General features: G+C 36.8%; 1 protein-coding gene and 1 non-coding gene across 2 annotated transcripts; both read left to right on the forward strand.

The window, feature by feature from the left end:
* Positions 1-7,631: 7,631 nt before the first annotated feature.
* On the forward strand, positions 7,632-7,738 carry LOC130978551 (small nucleolar RNA R71). Its single transcript, XR_009086176.1, has one exon. It is a non-coding gene; the product is annotated as a small nucleolar RNA R71 (small nucleolar RNA).
* Positions 7,739-7,856: 118 nt separating this feature from the next.
* Positions 7,857-13,483, forward strand: LOC130973069 (uncharacterized). Its single transcript, XM_057897452.1, has 15 exons — positions 7,857-8,053; positions 8,131-8,438; positions 9,002-9,122; positions 9,308-9,425; positions 9,587-9,672; positions 9,903-9,974; positions 10,480-10,548; positions 10,637-10,717; positions 10,794-10,913; positions 10,998-11,072; positions 11,199-11,279; positions 11,592-11,665; positions 11,764-11,824; positions 11,955-12,010; positions 12,868-13,483. Exons 1-15 carry the CDS (start codon positions 7,931-7,933, stop codon positions 12,947-12,949), a joined length of 1,527 nt encoding a protein of 508 aa, XP_057753435.1. The 5' UTR covers positions 7,857-7,930; the 3' UTR covers positions 12,950-13,483.
* The last annotated feature ends 5,229 nt before the right edge of the window (positions 13,484-18,712 follow it).

Genomic DNA, 18,712 nt, shown 5'->3' on the forward strand with positions numbered 1-18,712 from the left:
CATTGGTTAAGTCAACTTACAGGAGGCTTGCTGAGCTATTCGTTGTCTGCGGACAGATGGCGGAGGCACAGCTAGGGACTGGGCATGAATTTTGTCAGGCATTGGTGAAGGCAATAGAGCGGAATATCAGAGACTCTAGGTGCTTCACCAATCGGAGTATACGGTGGCTGAGACGACACCGACGGGAAACTTCTCGCTAGGTAGCTATCGAGTTTCTCTTAAGGACCACACATGCGACTGTGACTACTTTCAGGCGCTGCATTATCCATGTTGTCACGCCATTGCATGTTGCGCTCACTCGCATCTGAATTGGGCGTCATATGTTCATGAGGTGTGTCGTATGAGTGAGGTGTTCAACGTGTACAAGCAAGGGTTTGTTCCGCCTATCCCAGAAGGCCTCTAGCCCCCATATGCTGGTCTGACTGTCATTCCCGATCCTAACATGAGGCGTGCAAGAGATGGATGTCCGAAGGCAACCAGGTTCCACGGTAGCATGGATCAGTCTGCTGAAAACCACCCGAAGCATTGTGGACTCTGCCGTCAGCCTGGTCATACACGGAGGAACTGTGACCAACGACGACATACTGCTGCCGGGATGGTTAGATGTTATCAGGTTTTTGTTGTTGTTGATGTTGTGTGGCTTGTATTAGGAATGCTTAAGTTGTGTAATGTTAGGCGTTGAGTCAATCAATGTCGTTGGTGAGTTCATTGTATTAAGTATGTATGTCTAACTCGTATTATTTTAGATGTTTAATTGTAACACATTGGTCAACTTATGCAAGAGCTAAATAGTAGTTACAAATGGGTTCATAACCATATATCATAAAACATATGTAACACACGTACATGTCTAATACTATATAACAATAGTCTCATGCATAAGAACCTAAACATGCTGCGCAGAACATAATGAAACATAATTCCTACCATATGTAAAAACAACACAATCCTAATCAGAATCCTTGATGGTGTCACTGTCATCACCATCGAAACCACCAAGCAGGTGAGATTTGGTGCCACATCTAGGAGGACGTCTCAACCTTGTCGGTCGCTGAACATGATCTGCTGTGGATGTATATAGCAGAACAGCGCTGAATGCTGATGGGGGAGTCCCTCCCAAAGCGAACCATGGGTCATATGGAGATGTTGCAGGCTCATTCAAATCCACCGGCATCTGAGGCTGAACATCCTGACTCCGTGGCTGGTACTCAACAAACTGGGACTGAACATCTGGCATCTATGGCCTATAATGGGTCGCATCGTCATCCCTCAGCATGTCTGCTATATCTCTAAAGAACTCTGACTGACTAACATGATCCCCGATGTCCATGCTGACGGGCACGCTAGCAAAATTAGGGAAGCCCTGTGGCCCGACTCTCCCGAACATCTAAGAGCTAACCCCAACTTCGTAGGTGGGGTGATCCATCCCTATGTCCAAACCTCCAAGACCCTCACCAACAGCGTGCTGAAAACCATCATCCCCATCGAGAGGTCCTCTACCTCGAGCCCGTCCACGACCATCCCTCCCACCGTGTCGTCTGGCTCTCTGTCAAGGAACACGATGATCCACAAAGCCTCTATCATCAGCACCACCTTCGTTGTCATCCATAAGGTTGTCAAGCCATCGCGACTATCAATCGGTGGCACGTGTGCCTATACGCCGACGCCAATCCACTCGCCTGTTGTCAGGTCTGTCTGGGACCTACACCTTGGAAGGTGCTAGGGACGATTCTCTGTGACGAGCCTCCTCTGACAAGACAATCGGTCTAGGATCATGAAATACAACATCTGGTGACAGGAATCTGTGGGCCACATGGCACCACCAGTCCAAGTACTCCGTTGATGGACCTAGATCAGCTACTCTATCGACCGGGATAACTGAATCTAGCCTGTTGTTCCAATGCTAATGCCATTCCTGATAATATCTGGGGAAGCATCAATCTCCACCCCTTTCATCCTTCACATGGAGCTAATCTATGTTTAGAGCAAACTGAGGGAGATGCTGAATGGTGCACGAAATTGTGATCTCAATGGCGCCAACAACTTGGTACGCACAATTGTAATTTCAATTCTTTTTCACAACTTCGCACAACTAACCAGTAAGTGCATTGGGTCGTCCAAGTAATAAACCTTACGTGAGTAAGGGTCGATCCCACGGAGATTGACGGCTTGAAGCAAGCTATGGTCATCTTGTAAATCTCAGTCAGACAGATTTAAATGGTTATGGAGTTTTGATCATTAAAAGATAAATAAACATAAAATAAAGATAGAGATACTTATGTAATTCATTGGTGGAAATTTCAGATAAGCATATGGAGATGCGTTGTTCCTTCTGAATCTCTGCTTTCCTACTGCCTACATCCAATCCTTCATACTCCTTTCTATGGCAAGCTGTATGTTGGGGGATCACCGTTGTCAATGGCTACCGTCCGTCCTCTCAGTGAAAATGGTCCAAATGTGCTGTCACCGCACGACTAATCATCTGTCGGTTCTCACTCATGTTGGAATAGGATCCAGTGATCCTTTTGCGTCTATCACTACGCCCAATATTCGCGAGTTTGAAGCTCGTCACAGTCATCCCATCCCAGATCCTACTCGGAATACCACAGACAAGGTTTAGACTCTTTGGATCTCAAGAATGCTGCCAAATGATTCTAGCTTATACCACGAAGACTCTGATCGTGAACCAGAAGGCTAAGAGATATGCATTCAAGCTTGTTTCCAGGTAGAACAGAAGTGTTTGTCAGGCACGCGTTCATAGGTTGAGAATAATTATGAGCATCACAAAATCATCACATTCATTATGTTCTTGTGTGTGAATGGATATCGTAGAACAAGAATAAGCATGAATTGAATAGAAAACATTAGTAGTTGCATTAATACTCAAGGAACAGCAGAGCTCCACACCTTAATTTATGGTGTGTAGAAACTCCACCGTTGAAAATACATAAGTGATGATGGTCCAGGCATGGCCGTGGGGCCAGCCCCCAATGTCTAGGGACTAAGAATGATCCCAGCATCCAAGATGTCTAATACAATAGTAAAAAGTTCTATTTATACTAAACTAGTTACTAGGGTTACAGAAACAAGTAAATGATGCAGAAATCCACTTCCTGGCCCACTTGGTGTGTGCTTGGGCTGAGCATTGAAGCTTTCATGTGTAGAGACTTTTCTTGGAGTTAAACGCCAGTTTGCAGCTTGTTTTGGGCATTTAACTCTAGCTTGTAACCTGTTTCTGGAGTTTAACACCAGAATAGGGCAGGGAGTTGGCGTTTGAAAGCCAGTTTGCGTCATCAAAACTCGAGCAAATTATGGACTATTATATATTGCTGGAAATCCCTGGATGTCTACTTTCCAACGCAATTGAGAGCGCGCCATTGGGTTTCTGTAGCTCCAAAAATTCTATTTCGAGTGCAGGGAGGTCAGAATTCAACAGCATCAGTAGTCATTTTTCAGCCTCTGAATCAGATTTTGCTCAAGTTCCTCAAGTTCAGCCAGAAAATACCTGAAATCATAGAAAAACACACAAACTCATAGTAAAGTCCAAAAATGTGAATTTTGCTTAAAAACTGATAAAAATATACTAAAAAGTAGCTAGATCTCACTAAAAACTATTTAAAAATAATACAAAAAGCGTATAAATTATCCGCTCATCACATCACCAAACTTAAATTGTTGCTTGTCCCTAAGCAACTAAAAAAATAGAATAAAAAGAAGAGAATATACAATGAACCTCACAATATCAATGAAACTTAGTCCCAATTAGATGAGCGGGGCTAGTAGCTTTTTGCTTTTGAACGGTTTTGGCATCTCACTTTATCCTTTGAAATTCAGAATGATTGGCATCTATAGGAACTCAAAATTTTAGATAGTGTTATTGATTCTCCTAGTTCAGTATGTTGATTCACACAACTACTTTATCAGTCTTGGCCGTGGCCCTAAGCAATTTATTTTCCAGTATTAGCACCGGATACATAAATGCCAGAGACACATAACAGGGTGAACCTTTTCAGATTGTGACTCAGCTTTGCTAAAGTCCCCAGTTAGAGGTGTCCAGAGTTCTTAAGCACACTCTTTTTGCTTTGGATCACGACTTTAACCACTCAGTCTCAAGCTTTTCACTTGGACCTTCATGACACAAGCACATGGTTAGGGACAGCTTGATTTAGCCGCTTAGGCATGGATTTTATTTTCTTGGGCCCTCCTATCCATTAATGCTTAAAGCCTTGGATCCTTTTTACCCTTGCCTTTTGGTTTAAAGGGCTATTGGCTTTTTCTGCTTGCTTTTTCTTTTTCTTTCTTTCTTTTTTTTCGCCATTTTTTTCTCTCTTTTTTTTGCTACTTTTTTTTACTGCTTTTTCTTGCTTCAAGAATCAATTTCATGACTTTTCAGATTATCAATAACATTTCTCTTTGTTCATCATTCTTTCAAGAGCCAACAATTTTAACATTCATAAACTTCACTATAAGAAAATGTACTGTTCAAGCATTCATTCAGAAAATAAAATGTATTGCCACCACATCAAAATAATTAAACTAATTTCAAGATAAAAACATGGATAACACATAAAGCATAAAATTTGAAAAACAGAAAAATAAAAACAAGGAAATTAAAGAACGGGTCCACCTTAGTGATGGCGGCTAGTTCTTCCTCTTGAAGATCCAATGGAATGCCTGAGCTCCTCTATGTCTCTTCCTTGCCTTTGTTGCTCCTCCCTCATAGCTTTTTGGTCCTTTCTGATTTCATGGAGGATAATGGAGTGCTTTTGGTGCTCCATCCTTAGTGCTTTTGGTGCTCCTATCCTTAGTTGCTCCCAATAGTTGTGTGAAGGAAAATGTATCCTTTGAGGTATCTCAGGGATTTCTTGATGAGGGAATTCCTCATGCTCTTGTTAAGGTCCATGAGTGGGCTCTCTTGTTTGCTCCATCATTTTTCTAGTGATGGGCTTTTGAGATGAATCTCTTCATCTCCCATGAGTCAGAGTTGGAAGCAATTGCCTTCCCTTTCCTCTTTCTAGAGGTTTCTCCGGCCTTAGGTGCCATAAATGGTTATGGAAAAAGAAAGAAACACTTTTTTCCACACCAAACTTAAAAGGTTTGCTCGTCCTCGAGCAAAAAAAGAAAGAAAGAAGGGGAAGAAGAAGAGAATGGAGGAGATGGAGGGTGGTATGTGGTTCGGCCAAGGGGGTAGGAGAGTGTTTGTGATGTGTGAAAATGAAGAAGTGAAGAGGGGTATTTATAGGGAAAGAGGGGGAGAGTGGCCGAATGGAATTGGGTGGGTTTGAGAGGGGAAAGTGTTTGAATTTGAAAGTGAGGTAGGTGGGGGGTTTTTGGGGAAAAGATATGGAGGTGATTGGTGAAGAGAATATAGGGAAGATGATAGGATTTGATTGGTGAGTGGTGTTTTGGGTGGAGTGTTATAGAGATATGTGAGGGGGAGAGAGAGGTGGAGATCCTGTGGGGTCCACAGATCTTGAGGGGTCAAGGATTTCTCATCCCTACTCCATTTAGGCGTGCAAAACGCCCTTATTGTGCAATCCTGGTGTTTAACGCCAGACTACTGCTTGTTTCTGGCGTTAAACGCCAGCTTTTATACCTTTCTTGGCGTTTAACGCTAAGCTGTTACTTGTTTCTGGCGTTAAACGCCAGCTTTGTGCCCTTTTCTGGCGTTAAACGCCCATAATGGTGCCAGACTGGGCGTTTAACGCCCATTCTGCAACTCTTACTGGCGTTTAAATGCCAGTAAGTTCCTCCTTCAGGGTGTGCTGCGTTTAATGCTGTTTTTGAATTTGCTTTAATTTTTTGCAGTTGTTTTTGTGACTCCACATGATCATCAACCTAAAGAAAACATGAAATAACATAGATAAATAAAAATTAGGTTGCCTCCCAACAAGCGCTACTTTAATGTCAGTAGCTTGACAGTGGGCTTTCATGGAGCCTCATAGATAATCAGAGCATGGTTGGGGCCTCTCAACACCAAACTTAGAGTTTGGTTGTAGCCTTTCAACACCAAACTAAGAGTTTGGTTGTGGCCTCCCAGCACCAAACTTAGAGTTTGAATGTGGGGGCTTTGTTTGACTCTGTATTGAGAGAAGCTTTTCATGCTTCCTCTCCATGTGTACAGAAGGAGAACCTTGAGTTTTGAATACAAGGTAGTCCTCATTCAATTGAAGGACCAACTCTCCTCTGCCAACATCAATCACAGCTTTTGCTGTGGCTAGGAAAGGTCTGCCAAGGATGATGGATTCATCCTCATCCTTTCTAGTGTCTAAGATTATGAAATCAGCAGGGATGTAAAGGCCTTCAACCTTTACTAGCACGTCCTCTACTAGTCCATAAGCCTTTTTCATGGATTTGTCTGCCATCTCTAGTGAGATTCTTAAAGCTTGAACCTCAAAGATTCCCAGTTTTTCCATTACAAAGAGTGGCATGAGGTTTATGCCTGACCCCATGTCACACAAAGCCTTCTCAAAGGTCATGGTGCCTATGGTACAAGGTATTAAGAACCTTCTGGGATCCTTTTTTTTTTGAGGTAATGTCTGCCTAATCAAGTTATTCAGTTCATTGGTGAGCAAGGGGGTTCATCCTCCCCAAGTCTTATTACTAAATAACTTGGCATTCAGCTTCATGATTGCTCCAAGGTACTTAGCAACTTGCTCTTCAGTAATATCTTCATCCTCTTCAGAGGAGGAATACTCATCCGAGCTTATGAATGGCAGAAGTAGGTTCAATGGAATCTCTATGGTCTCTAGATGAGCCTCAGATTCCTTAGGTTCCTTAATTGGGAACTCCTTTTTGTCCAGAGGACGTCCCATGAGGTCTTCCTCACTGGGATTCACGTCCTCCTCCTCCTCTCTAGGTTCGGCCACACCAAGTAAGGTTATGGCCTTGCACTCTCTTTTTGGATTCTCTTCTGTATTGCTTGGGAGAGTACTAGGAGGAGTTTCAGTGATTCTTTTACTCAGCTGGCCTACTTATGCCTCCAAATTTCTAATGAAGGACCTTGTTTCATTCATGAAACTTAGTGTAGCCTTAGATAGATTAGAGACTATATTTGCTAAGCTAGAGGGGCTCTGCTCAGTATTCTCTGTCTGTTGCTGAGAGGATGATGGAAAAGGCTTGCTATTGCTAAACCTGTTTCTTCCACCATTATTAAAGCCTTTCTAAGGCTTTTGTTGATCCTTCCATGAGAAATTTGGATGATTTCTCCATGATGGATTATAGGTGTTTCCATAGGCTTCACCCATGTAATTCACCTCTGCCATTGCAGGGTTCTCAAGATCATAAGCTTCTTCTTCAGAAGATGCTTTTTAGTACTGTTGGATGCATTTTGCAAACTATTCAGACTCTGAGAAATCATATTGATTTGTTGAGTCAACATTTTGTTCTGAGCCAATATGGCATTCAGAGCATCAATTTCAAGAATTCCTTTCCTCTGAGGCGTCCCATTACTCACAGGATTCGTTTCAGAGGTGTACATGAACTGGTTATTTGCAACCATTTCAATGAGTTCCTGAGCTTCTGCAGGCGTTTTCTTCAGGTGAATAGATCCACCTGCAGAATGGTCCAATGACATCTTAGACAATTCATACATACCATCATAGAACATATCTAGGATGGTCCATTATAAAAACATGTGAGAAGGACACTTTTTGGTCAGTTGTTTGTATCTCTCCCAAGCTTCATAGAGGGATTCACCTTCTTTCTGTCTGAAGGTTTGAACATCTACTCTAAACTTACTCAGCTTTTGAGAAGGAATGAACTTGTCTAAAAAAGCCGTGACCAGCTTTTGAAATGTTTCTTTCTACCTGTTTTAATAAAATTGTTGAAAATGGTTGTAGCTAAGAAATAATAAACCCAAGTCCCAAAAAAAAAAAAGAAATAATAAACCGTTTTCTTCTATGCTAGAGAGAAAGATTTGGACTTGACGATGGAGCAGGAGGAAGAAAAAGTTTCGAATGCCTTCATTCCCTCGTCGTTGTCGTCCTCCGATTTGGAACAAGTGCTCCACGCTCTACCTTCCAACGCCCTCAACCACTTGTTCTCCCTCGGCGTGAGTTATTCTTCTTCTCCTTCTTAGTTATGCTCTATTTACTCTTTCAAACGCTTCTCATACACACACATATACAGGTATGTGTCCGCTGCGTCCTTCGTCTCTTTGGTATCAAAGGCCCAATCTGTGCCTCAGTTGATAACGGTTCCGAAAACCCTCTAGACTCAACCACTTCCAACGAAGCTAAACTCTGCAACATTTGCTTAGGGATTCTGCAGTTCAGGTTTTACGATGACAGAGAGAAAAGAGTGTTGCAGAAGGATACAGCTTATGACGTGGCACTCCTCATTGCTGACATGGTTAAGCAAGAGAGATACCAGTTCGATACCTTCTCACTTGAAGTTTCCATTCCTCCTCTTATCCTTCAAAACGAAACCTCTGTTTGGTGAGAATTTTTTTTTCTTTTTGTGTTGATATGGCGTTCTTTGTTTTTGGCAGTTATTTACATTAGTTCGCATTCAGGGTTGCGATATTGAAATTGCACTATCTCATGTTTATTTTGAACTTTTGAACAATTGTTTGGCAAATGAAACCTCTATTTGGTAAGATTTATTTATTTATTTTTTGTAATTTATAAGGACATTCTTCAAATTCGATATTTATTTGCAGGATTTTGTATTCATGATTGTAACATTGAACAATCTCATGTTTATTTTGAACATTTATTTGGGCATTTCTCTATTGTAAAATCAGCTGCGTGCCTTTGTAGTTAGGTCACAACTCACAAGTTTCTTTTAACTGTTTACCCTACTCTGCTTCCTATAGTTACATTGAGGAAGAACAGTCTATTCACTCTGATATTACTACCTTACATTTGTGTTTTCCGATGTTCATGATCACTGTATTAGTAATCCTTTTTGGTGCCACTCTTTTTTTGGTTAGAGTAAACTTCTTGATTCCACTTTTTCTAGCACTGATCAGAATGTCTCTCTTGTTAAATTCTTGTAGGTCATATATGCAAAAGAAATATGGATCTGAACCTTGGTTTCAAGAAAAGCTACACACTGGATGTATCTCTATAAAGGATGCTTTGAAGTTTTCTCTAATAAATCCTCTTGAAAATCTATTGGTGAGAACATTTTCTGGCCATATCTGTTTCATAGACATTAGTTGCAGGCTTTGATTATGCATCTTTTACACCAATATCTTTATAGTTTCCCCTTCTAATCATCTGTAACACAATAGATGATTCTTTATCTCACAGTTGATGTGTATTTCACATATTCTTTATGGAAATCATGTCTTGCCTTGTAGGGTTGTAAATCAAGTTTGTGCCCTTTCCGGATTCGTTTAACATACACTCACACCAAAGCATTGGAAGGTGTTGCCAAATGTTCTGAAAATGATGGGAGTTGCAAGAGAAGAAAAACAGGCATGTCTTTGTTGTTTCCTTCTAATTCATTTTCTACACCAAGTCTATATATATAAGATATATCAAGAATGTCTGTAGGTTTGATAGGCATAGGCACTTCCGATGATTTCACTTTCACAGCTCCTTCCATTGACCATTTGATTTGAATTTTGGTTTGATAGGTGAATCCGATTTGATTGGACAGAGGCCTCTTAGCAGTACAGTAGAAATTGAATCCTTTGACAGCTCCAAGTTATTTCTGAAAAGTGTAATTCTTCTTTCTTTCTTTCTTTAGATGACTAAAGAATTTAAATTCCTTTTTTTGATAATGTTTTCATTTTTTTGGAATGTTTTATATCTAATTCATCTGTATCATAAATCCTTGATGATTTGTATGATAGGCCCACAAAGTTCTAACGCAGTCAGTTTCTGCATATTTTTTCTGCTTAGTTTGTATATGATTCTGTGGCTAATTTGGTTTCCTTTCTTGCTATTTAGGCAAGTGAACCTTGCCATTTTAGTTACAATTGCTCCAGGACACCATTCTATTTTGGTGGGAGATACCTGAAGGTAATGAATTTGGAAAACTATGCTTCACTATTTTTTTTTTTAATTTTCTTGGGATGTCTTATTTTCTTTCACTGCCTTGTATCATTCTTTCCGCTGTCATAATGATACTCTTATCCAAAAAGTGGGGGAAAATGCATGAAAGAATATCCCTTTTGGTGTTAGCAAGGATGTGTCTATCTGATTTTGTTCTAACTTCTGAAATATGATAAGCCTCACATTTCTTTAAGATTTCAACTAAAAGTTGCTAATTGCTATATAGTTTAACATTATCAGATGTGCATGTTTCCCTTTGGTACTTGATGTGAATTGCAGGTTTGCTTACAGTACTTTGAAATCTATAAGCTAAAATAAATTGAAAATTGTGAATGTCTGATAGACAATATATCCTCCATTGTCCTTTATTTTGTCTAGATATGAGTGTATATATCTATAATTTGCAAAGTGATGATTGACTTATTTAAGCTTAGCTGATCCACCTTTAATAATTCTGTTAATTTTGTGGTAGTATTCACGGAATGTGAGTCAAACACGCTGGATCATTGATGATGAAAGAATGGGGGAAGCATCAGTTGAGGTATTGTCTACATCGGCAAGTTATCACAGTATCCATTCGTTTATTTTGATTTTGGAAGCTGGCTATAACGTGTGTTTTATCGTTATAGGAAATAATTGGTACAAAGGTCCTTCAAGCATGCCGTGGTGATAACTATAAGTTTCATGCTGCTGGAAGAGAGGATATTGATGTAGTGAAGATTTCCATTATCTTTTTCTAATGTTTATTTGTCACTGAACCGATCTGATTTAGAATTATTCTTTTAGGTCCGAATGTTGGGTCCTGGTAGGCCATTTATTCTTGAGGTGCAAAACACACGGCTTGTCCCAACTGAACAGTGTGCAAACAACATAGAGAAAATGATTAATGAAGTGGAAAATAAATTGGTAATGTAGTTGATTTTGGCAACTTATATGTGGTATTCATTTATTTTGTCATGAGTAAATTTAAAGTATTGTATGATCATGTAGGTGAGGGTGAAAAATCTGAAACTTGTTGGCAGTGATGGCTGGAACCTTATGCGAGAAGGTGAAGCAGAGAAGCAGGTCTTGCATTTTCCTTCTTAGTTGGATAGTTTCATTTCATAGTTCATAATTTACAACTGTGCTCCATCCTCATTTTATCTGGGCCTTCCATAGTTTACTCAATCGTATGTTCTTAAAATTTTGTAGAAGCAATATGCTGCTTTAGTGTGGACTTCTCGTCCTCTGAAGGATGAAGATTTTCAACAAGTATCTTCACTAAAAGATTTGGTATGTAAGAAAAGATCTACATAAATGGTGTTCAAAGATGTGCTATTATTCAACATGTATTGGTTGCAATGACAATACCTGTGAAATGCTCATATTGATATGCCATTGCTTATTCAAGGAAGGATTTAATGCTATATAAGCTAAAATAAAATGCAGTTTTAATAAAAAAGAACCCCAGTTGCCATCACTAGTCAATTTGATACTGTTTTCCTTAATCACATAAGTCAATTTTACCTGGAATTCTGTATTTTTTAAATTTTCCTAAGAAAGATTAATCCATAACTTTGAAACTGCAAAATATTGTTTGTTCAGAAAGTTGTGCAGAGGACCCCAATAAGGGTGCTTCATCGTCGCAGTCCTCTAGAGCGTGAAAAGATTATTCATTGGTATCGCCTGCTTATAGTTCTTAAATTTACAATTGTTTGACATGTTCACCTTCTAGGATCCTTGCTAGAATCTGACATTTTGTTCTTGAAATCTTTAGGATGAAAATCGAGACAGTTGCTGGAAGTTCCCAATATTTTCTTTTGCATCTATGTACGCAGGTATTGTTTTATTTATGTTCTCTCTTACAGTACAAATTTCTCAATCACTTAGTTAATTTTATATTAGAACGAGTTATGGGTTTAACATAATCAACCTCACAAGAATAAGAGATGGAACATGATTGTGCAGGCTGGGACCTACATCAAGGAATTTGTTCATGGCGATCTTGGACGCACCCATCCCAGGTATGACAAAAACCTTCTTCACCTTGTGTAGTGTATGGTGGCAAAAGTGTGGGACAGAGACATACAAATTTAGTAGTGGTAAATTATTTTACGTGGACATGATTACCATGGCTGAACCACTGCCAGTGGTGCCAGCCGTCTGGAAGGCGCCACAGGGTAAAGGTTTTATGTCCCTAAGGCTGTGTTCGAGAACAAGACAGGATACAGAGACACAAAAATCGGTGTTTTTGTATTTTATTTGGTGATAAACTAAAAATATAAGAAAGAATAAATTATGAAAATTCAATTTACTGTCTTTTTTTCTGCAAATAGAATTTAGGAAGAAAAATATAACAATAAAAAATGTAATTATGAAAAAAAAAATAAAAAATAAGTTGTGTTCTTTACTAATGTTTTTATGTCTTTCTTGTAAAGAAGGATACAAAGTACAAAATAAGTTTTGTTCCTTACTGATGTTTGTGTCTTTCCATCTCTCTTTTGCCAAATTTGATTTTGTATCTCCATATTCCTATCTTAGTGTTTTGTACTTGTAAACAAATGCAGCCTAAGTTGCAAGGTGTGTCTACAGTGTCCACTTATTGGAGCTACTGAAAATACACAAATTGTGTACTAGGAAACAAAATCTTAGTGTCTGTCCTTGTCTCTGCATCCTAACACAACCTTGTCTCCCCTGTCTCGATACAGTGATGGGAAATGGTAAAATAAGTCCCCTGCATTCATGTTTGTATTTGAAAGACAACTGAAAATCCTAAACCCTAATACTCGCTAATACCCAAATGACTAATCACTCTAATTATCATATTATATGTTGATATCAATCTTTGCATTTGCTTTATTGGGAATTTGTTGTTTTGCAGCATCGGATCTATCTTGGGTTGTAGAGCTGAAATTTTGCAACTTGATGTCACAGACATCAAAATGGAATGCTTCCTAACATAGTATGTTATGTGATATTCTAACTGATCTTGGGAATGAATATTGCTTTGATGAAAGACACTATTCAATCCCAACATGTTTTTGAAAAAAGAATCTGGTAACTAGTACTAAAAGATGGTTCCTAATCAAGGCTGCATGTTTTTTCATATACCTATTCGGTCCCTTAGGAGTTGTTTTTAAGTTAGATTTTGGAGGGGAAGAGAAGACTTCTAATGTAAACTTTACGCTAGAAATGATCCAAAACCCTGTTGTTTTCTCCTAACCCTTAATTCACAAACCATTCCTCGTAGGTTTTTAACAGTTAACCCTAGTTGAGAATCAAGTTTACAATCTAAACAGAAAAGACAAGACCATCACCCATTTGGGATTTGTCTTGCTGGTGAGCAATTCATCTCTCCATCGACTTTGCTTTTTGTAAATTCAGTCAGTCATAAACAGTTTAATGCTTTCATTTCATCCTTGTAATTCATGATTTTTACATTGATTCCAATATTTATTGTGTTTCAAATGGGGTTCCTGTTAAATCAAAATTGAGTGTGGTGGTTAAACAAATATTCACTCTCTCTCTCTCTCTCTCTCTCTCTCTCTCTCTCTCTCTCTATTTACAATTTTCACAAAATGAACCCGAAAAACTATTTTTTGACAAAATAACAGTCCAAAGAATATTCCTTTTGACAAACTGAACCAAATTTAGTCAACGGATAATTTATACAATCAATAATTAACTTATTTATAAAATACTAATTTAACTTTTATCATCTCTATTTTCATCATTTTCTCTCATTTACAGCATCCATTTCGTCTTCTCTATCTCTCTCTCCCTTTCTCAAATTGGAATCACAATTTTATTAGGTCTCTCCACATTATCTCCTTTTTCTTCTACTATAGTTGATTACTTGTTAGGGTTGCTAGTGGTAATGATGATGATGTTATGGCTAGTTTTAGTAGTGGTGGTTGTTGATGATGAGATTGTTGGCCGTGTTGGTGTTGGAGATGGAGACAAAAATGATGGGGATAGGGGGTTAAACTAGTAACTTTATAAAGAAGTTAACAGCTTACTGTATAAATTGACTATTGAATAAACATTCAATTCATTTTGTCAAATAAAATATATCTATCGACGTCATTTTGTCAGAAACATTTTTTGCGGCCTATCTTGTTATAATTGTAATTTTTCGGTGTTCAAAATGAATACATGATAAAGATAAAAGGTAATACTTTTATCTTAAAACTAGTGTAGACCCGCGCATCGCGCGGACTGGGTATCTAATCTATCTTATTATATTATTGTATGATATATTTATAAAAAGGGTAAAATATATTGAAATTATATTCGAATATTTTGTAATGTATTTGAATTTTAATATCAACAAAATTTTTTTTCAAATAATTAAAAAATACAATAAAAATGTCCAAATAATATTGTTTATTTGACGAACTATTTATACATTTTGATTTAAAATTTTATAAAAAATATTTAGATAACGTTAAAAGATACATACATAAAATGGGATAAAATTTTTCTCTCTATTTTTATTTTATCTTCTAAATTTATTTTTGGATATTGGTAAAAAATCATCAAAAAAAATATACACATAAAAATTATAAAATTTTAAGAATAAAAATATCTTTATTTTAGTTATGTTTATAAAAAAGCGTATTAAAATTTATTCTCTAAAACATATTTTGAGAATACATATTTAATGTTGGTAATTTTTGTTGCGGTTCTTAGTTATTTAAAAAAATTTTGTGATAATAAAATTTAAATATATTTTTATCAATAATAAAATTATTCAAGTACATTTTTTGTGATTTGCCGTTAAAAAAAATTGTAATATATTTTCTTAAAGGCTAATTTACAAAGTATACATTTAATATGTTAAAAAGTAAACCCGTTTGTTATATCCATATAATTTGTTAAAAAATAAATTCTATCTTTGATTAATTAAAGTAGGATTATTCAACACCTTTCTGTTCTTAAAAAATAAAATATCAAAAAAGGACAAAATAAAAATTAGCATAATTGTAAATGGAAAATTGATTAATTTTAGTATCATTTTATTTATTAATTTGTATCATTTTATTTGTTGAAGTTAATCTGCATAATATTTTTTGTTGTCTAATTAATGACAATTTGTCAAATTAAAATCAATTTAGAGTAATACATATCATAAAATAAATATTAAGTACTGGATTATGATTATAATACAAAAGAATAAACAAATAATTAAATACTTAGCTATTTAATAAATCTTGACCATCAATGACTTAAAATCTAACAATATTTAAATAATTATAACAATTTCATTGGGATGTTTTAACGGAATCTAAAACTGCATTAATAAATTTTGTTATTCAAATTTTACTTACAAATTTAACTTCTCCAATACTTGTTTTTAGCATTGGAAACTCCTAAAGGAGCCACATGTCATCACTATAAGAAAAAGGCGCATTTGTAACAAAAAATATTATTACAAAACGTTGATATTTTGACACAAAAATTTTTTGTAACAAAAAAAGGGTCCATTGCAGTAAATCTCGTTACAAAAAGTTTTTGTAACGAAAAATGAAACTGTTACAATTCAATAGCATATTTTGTAACAATTTTTTCTGATACAAAAAACCAGAAACCGTTATAAAAGTAGTAACAAATTTTGATCTTGAAGGTATTTTTCGTGACAGTCAATTTTTTTCCTATCAAAAAAATTTATTACAAAATATAACATGATTTGATAACATTTTTTTTCTTCAGTTACGAAAGCAAATTAATTATTTTGTAACAACTTTTTTTTATTACAAATTACATGCATAATTTACTAAATTATTTTTTAAATTAACTAATATATTAACGTTTTTAATAAGCAAGTTTACATGTATTTAATATGCAAAAACATACATAAGTCAAACAAGATCCTTTTAGTTAAAATTGTCTTAAAACAAAATAACATTAGCTAGTGAGTACATTGATAAGTTCAACCAAAACATAAAAGTTCTAAGATAGATTAGTGTCTCTATGCATCAAAACATTCTTGAGCCCTCAAGGTAGCATATGGTCACCATTTCAGCACTCCTGTAAATAAGAAAAACCGAAACCAAAAAGTTAGAAACAAGATATAACACTATCTATAATTTTTCCACTAAGTTTTATCCAAACTGTTTAGAAAAAATTCGGCAGAACCTCCCCTAAAACTTGGATATTTCCACCGTCCACGGTTCCAACAAACACAACTAATTCACAACTTATGTCTCAGCCATACCCAACCAAATTTATCAAATCAAATAATAGGACATTTATCATTTTTCAACCATGACACAAGTAAAATGTGATAAATTGATGATAAACGAAATTTAGCATACCGAATTAGAATTCAAAGATGAATATGATCGTGAGTATAGTCTAATCGACACTTAAATTTCGTACCAAACAATCCTACAATCTATATCCGAGAGTACTAGTCTCCCGAGTCGTCCTCCCTTGGAATTGCCAAAGTGTGCATCTTATTGATTAGAAAGCCTTGTTAGGATTCTTTGAAGGTTTTAGCAAAGTAATAGGAAACAAACAATCAATCATTAAAAGACTTGGCTTAGGGTTGGCATTAGAATTTCTATCCTTATAGTTCATTCAATGATGACAACAATTAGGCCTTGCCTCATTTAGTTATCCCCTAGGTATAGAGGAAAGTCAAATGAAAATAATCAACTTGAGTCCCAAGTCCTAGCTTCACCTCATGGGAATCTAGCTTTAGTGCACTCCAAGTCAATTAGCAATCCCTAATTCCAAATCAACAATTGACAAAACTATTCAACTTCTTCTAATGGCCCAACCCTATGCCAAGTGAGAAATTTCTACTCCATAACTAGTGTTGACATTTTATCAAACATTTGATGAGCAAGAAAGAAAGTCATAGTAAAATGAGAAGAAAAGTAGAATTAAAAGTATTGCAACACAAGGAACTAACAACAAATATCAAAGAGCAACAATGAAAATCAAATTCTCAAAGTATTGATAAAATCCAAAACTACAAAGTTGAATTCTAGATCTATGAGAATTGAGCAATTACAACTACTACTTGAAATTGGAGAAGAAAATCTATGACATGAACAAAGTGAAGTGAGAATTGCAATGGATCTCACCAAAGAGTGATTGAAAATTCAGAAATTGGATGAAGATGAACCCTAGTGAAAGCTTGGAATCTCTCTCTCCTTCTCCAAGAGTGTAACTAACTATCCCTCAAAAATATCTAAAATCTAGAAAAAAATGAACTAAAAGTCCTTAACCCTTGCTCCTTTGGTCTTCTTAAGCTTTTCCCGCCAAGGCATTTCCCAAAAAATGGGATTCTCAACTACGTCCACACCTAAGTCACGTGGCTTCTAAAAAAATCATATTCGAACATCGGCGCGCACGCGGAAGGTACGCGCGCGCGCCACCGAAGCATCTTGTAATGTGCGCAGAGGCGTGATGTACGCGTGCGCGCCCATGAAGATCATGGCTTAGCCGCTACGCAAGCCGGCTCGTGGCTTGGCTCTTGACTTCGACTTCTAGTTGCGCTATCCACGCGGACGCGTCAAGTGCGCGCACGCGCCCATGCTGAGATTTCCAAGGCTCAATTCTCATGCTTCCTTCCTCTGTACCCGTCCTCCTTCTCTCTTCCGGTCCATCCTTGCCCTATCTTCTGAAACCACTTAACACACGGGTTACGGCATCGAATGGCATCAAGAGAAGATTAAAAATGTATCTATTTTAGTGCAAAATAAGCATGTTTTCATCCATGGGGAAAAACTAGGAAAGGAACACAAAATCTTGTATTTTCATATAGAAAGTGTGTGGAATCATTGATAAAACTCCTGAAATCAACACAAGATAAACCCTCAAAATGGGGTTTATCAACCTCCCCACACTTAGATTCTAGCATGTCCTCATGCTTAGAGAAGTGCAAAAGAAACTCAGAAGACCGAGGGATCATAAAAATATAAGACTCATGAAGTGCAACCTACTTATATGAATGCAACTATGACCAGTGCTATTATCTACTTGGTTAGGAACAAATCAACTTTCCTATGATATATGCGAGCACATAGGACACGATGGTGGTCAATGTATAGGACTTGCCAATTTTTAAGCATCAAATGCAATATATGCAACTTTGCATGAGGAATGCTCGTGAGAGCCGGGAATCAAGGAATTGAGCATCGAACCCTCACCGGAAGTGTTTGCACTTTAGTCGCTCGGTGTTTGGGGTTGATTCACTCAATTCTCCCCTAATCATGCTTTCCAAGATTTATTTTTCTTCTAACAATCAACACTTATTCAATGCATGCATACAATTATCATGAGGTCTTTTCTTTAGGTTGTAATGGGGCTAGGGTTAAGGTAGGATGCCTATTTGGTTAAGTGAGTTTGAAATTTGAATCTTTGATAAGCTTAAACTTCCCACCTAACCTATATAATAACCTATACAATTAAGTGCTAACCTAGCTACCCATCCTTCACTTTTTCACATACTCATGCACTTTCTTTTCACTTCCCAACACTTATGCATTGATTTTATTGAGCTACACTTTGCTTTGGGGCATTTTGTCCCCTTTTTTATTTCTTTCTTCTCTTTTTTTTTTCTTTTTCTATTTTTCTTTTCTTTTGCATATTTATTTCTTTTCTTTTCTTTTCTTTTTCTCATTCATTTTTTTTTCTATATACAAGAACATCAATGTATAAGGTTTTACATTTGATCAATACATGAGTACGTACCCAATTCCCAATATTTTCAA

The sequence above is a fragment of the Arachis stenosperma genome, chromosome 4, assembly GCF_014773155.1.
Source record: "Arachis stenosperma cultivar V10309 chromosome 4, arast.V10309.gnm1.PFL2, whole genome shotgun sequence".
Taxonomy (NCBI): Eukaryota; Viridiplantae; Streptophyta; class Magnoliopsida; order Fabales; family Fabaceae; genus Arachis; species Arachis stenosperma.

What these genes read in the sequence shown, in the direction of transcription:
- LOC130973069 (XM_057897452.1), top strand. Translation starts at nt 7,931, where the DNA reads ATGGAGCAGGAGGAAGAAAAAGTTTCGAATGCCTTCATTCCCTCGTCG. An exon ending in ATGAAGTGGAAAATAAATTG is followed by an intron (nt 10,914 to 10,997) that starts GTAATGTAGTTG and finishes ATGATCATGTAG; the next exon opens with GTGAGGGTGAAAAATCTGAA. An exon ending in CGTGAAAAGATTATTCATTG is followed by an intron (nt 11,666 to 11,763) that starts GTATCGCCTGCT and finishes TGAAATCTTTAG; the next exon opens with GATGAAAATCGAGACAGTTG.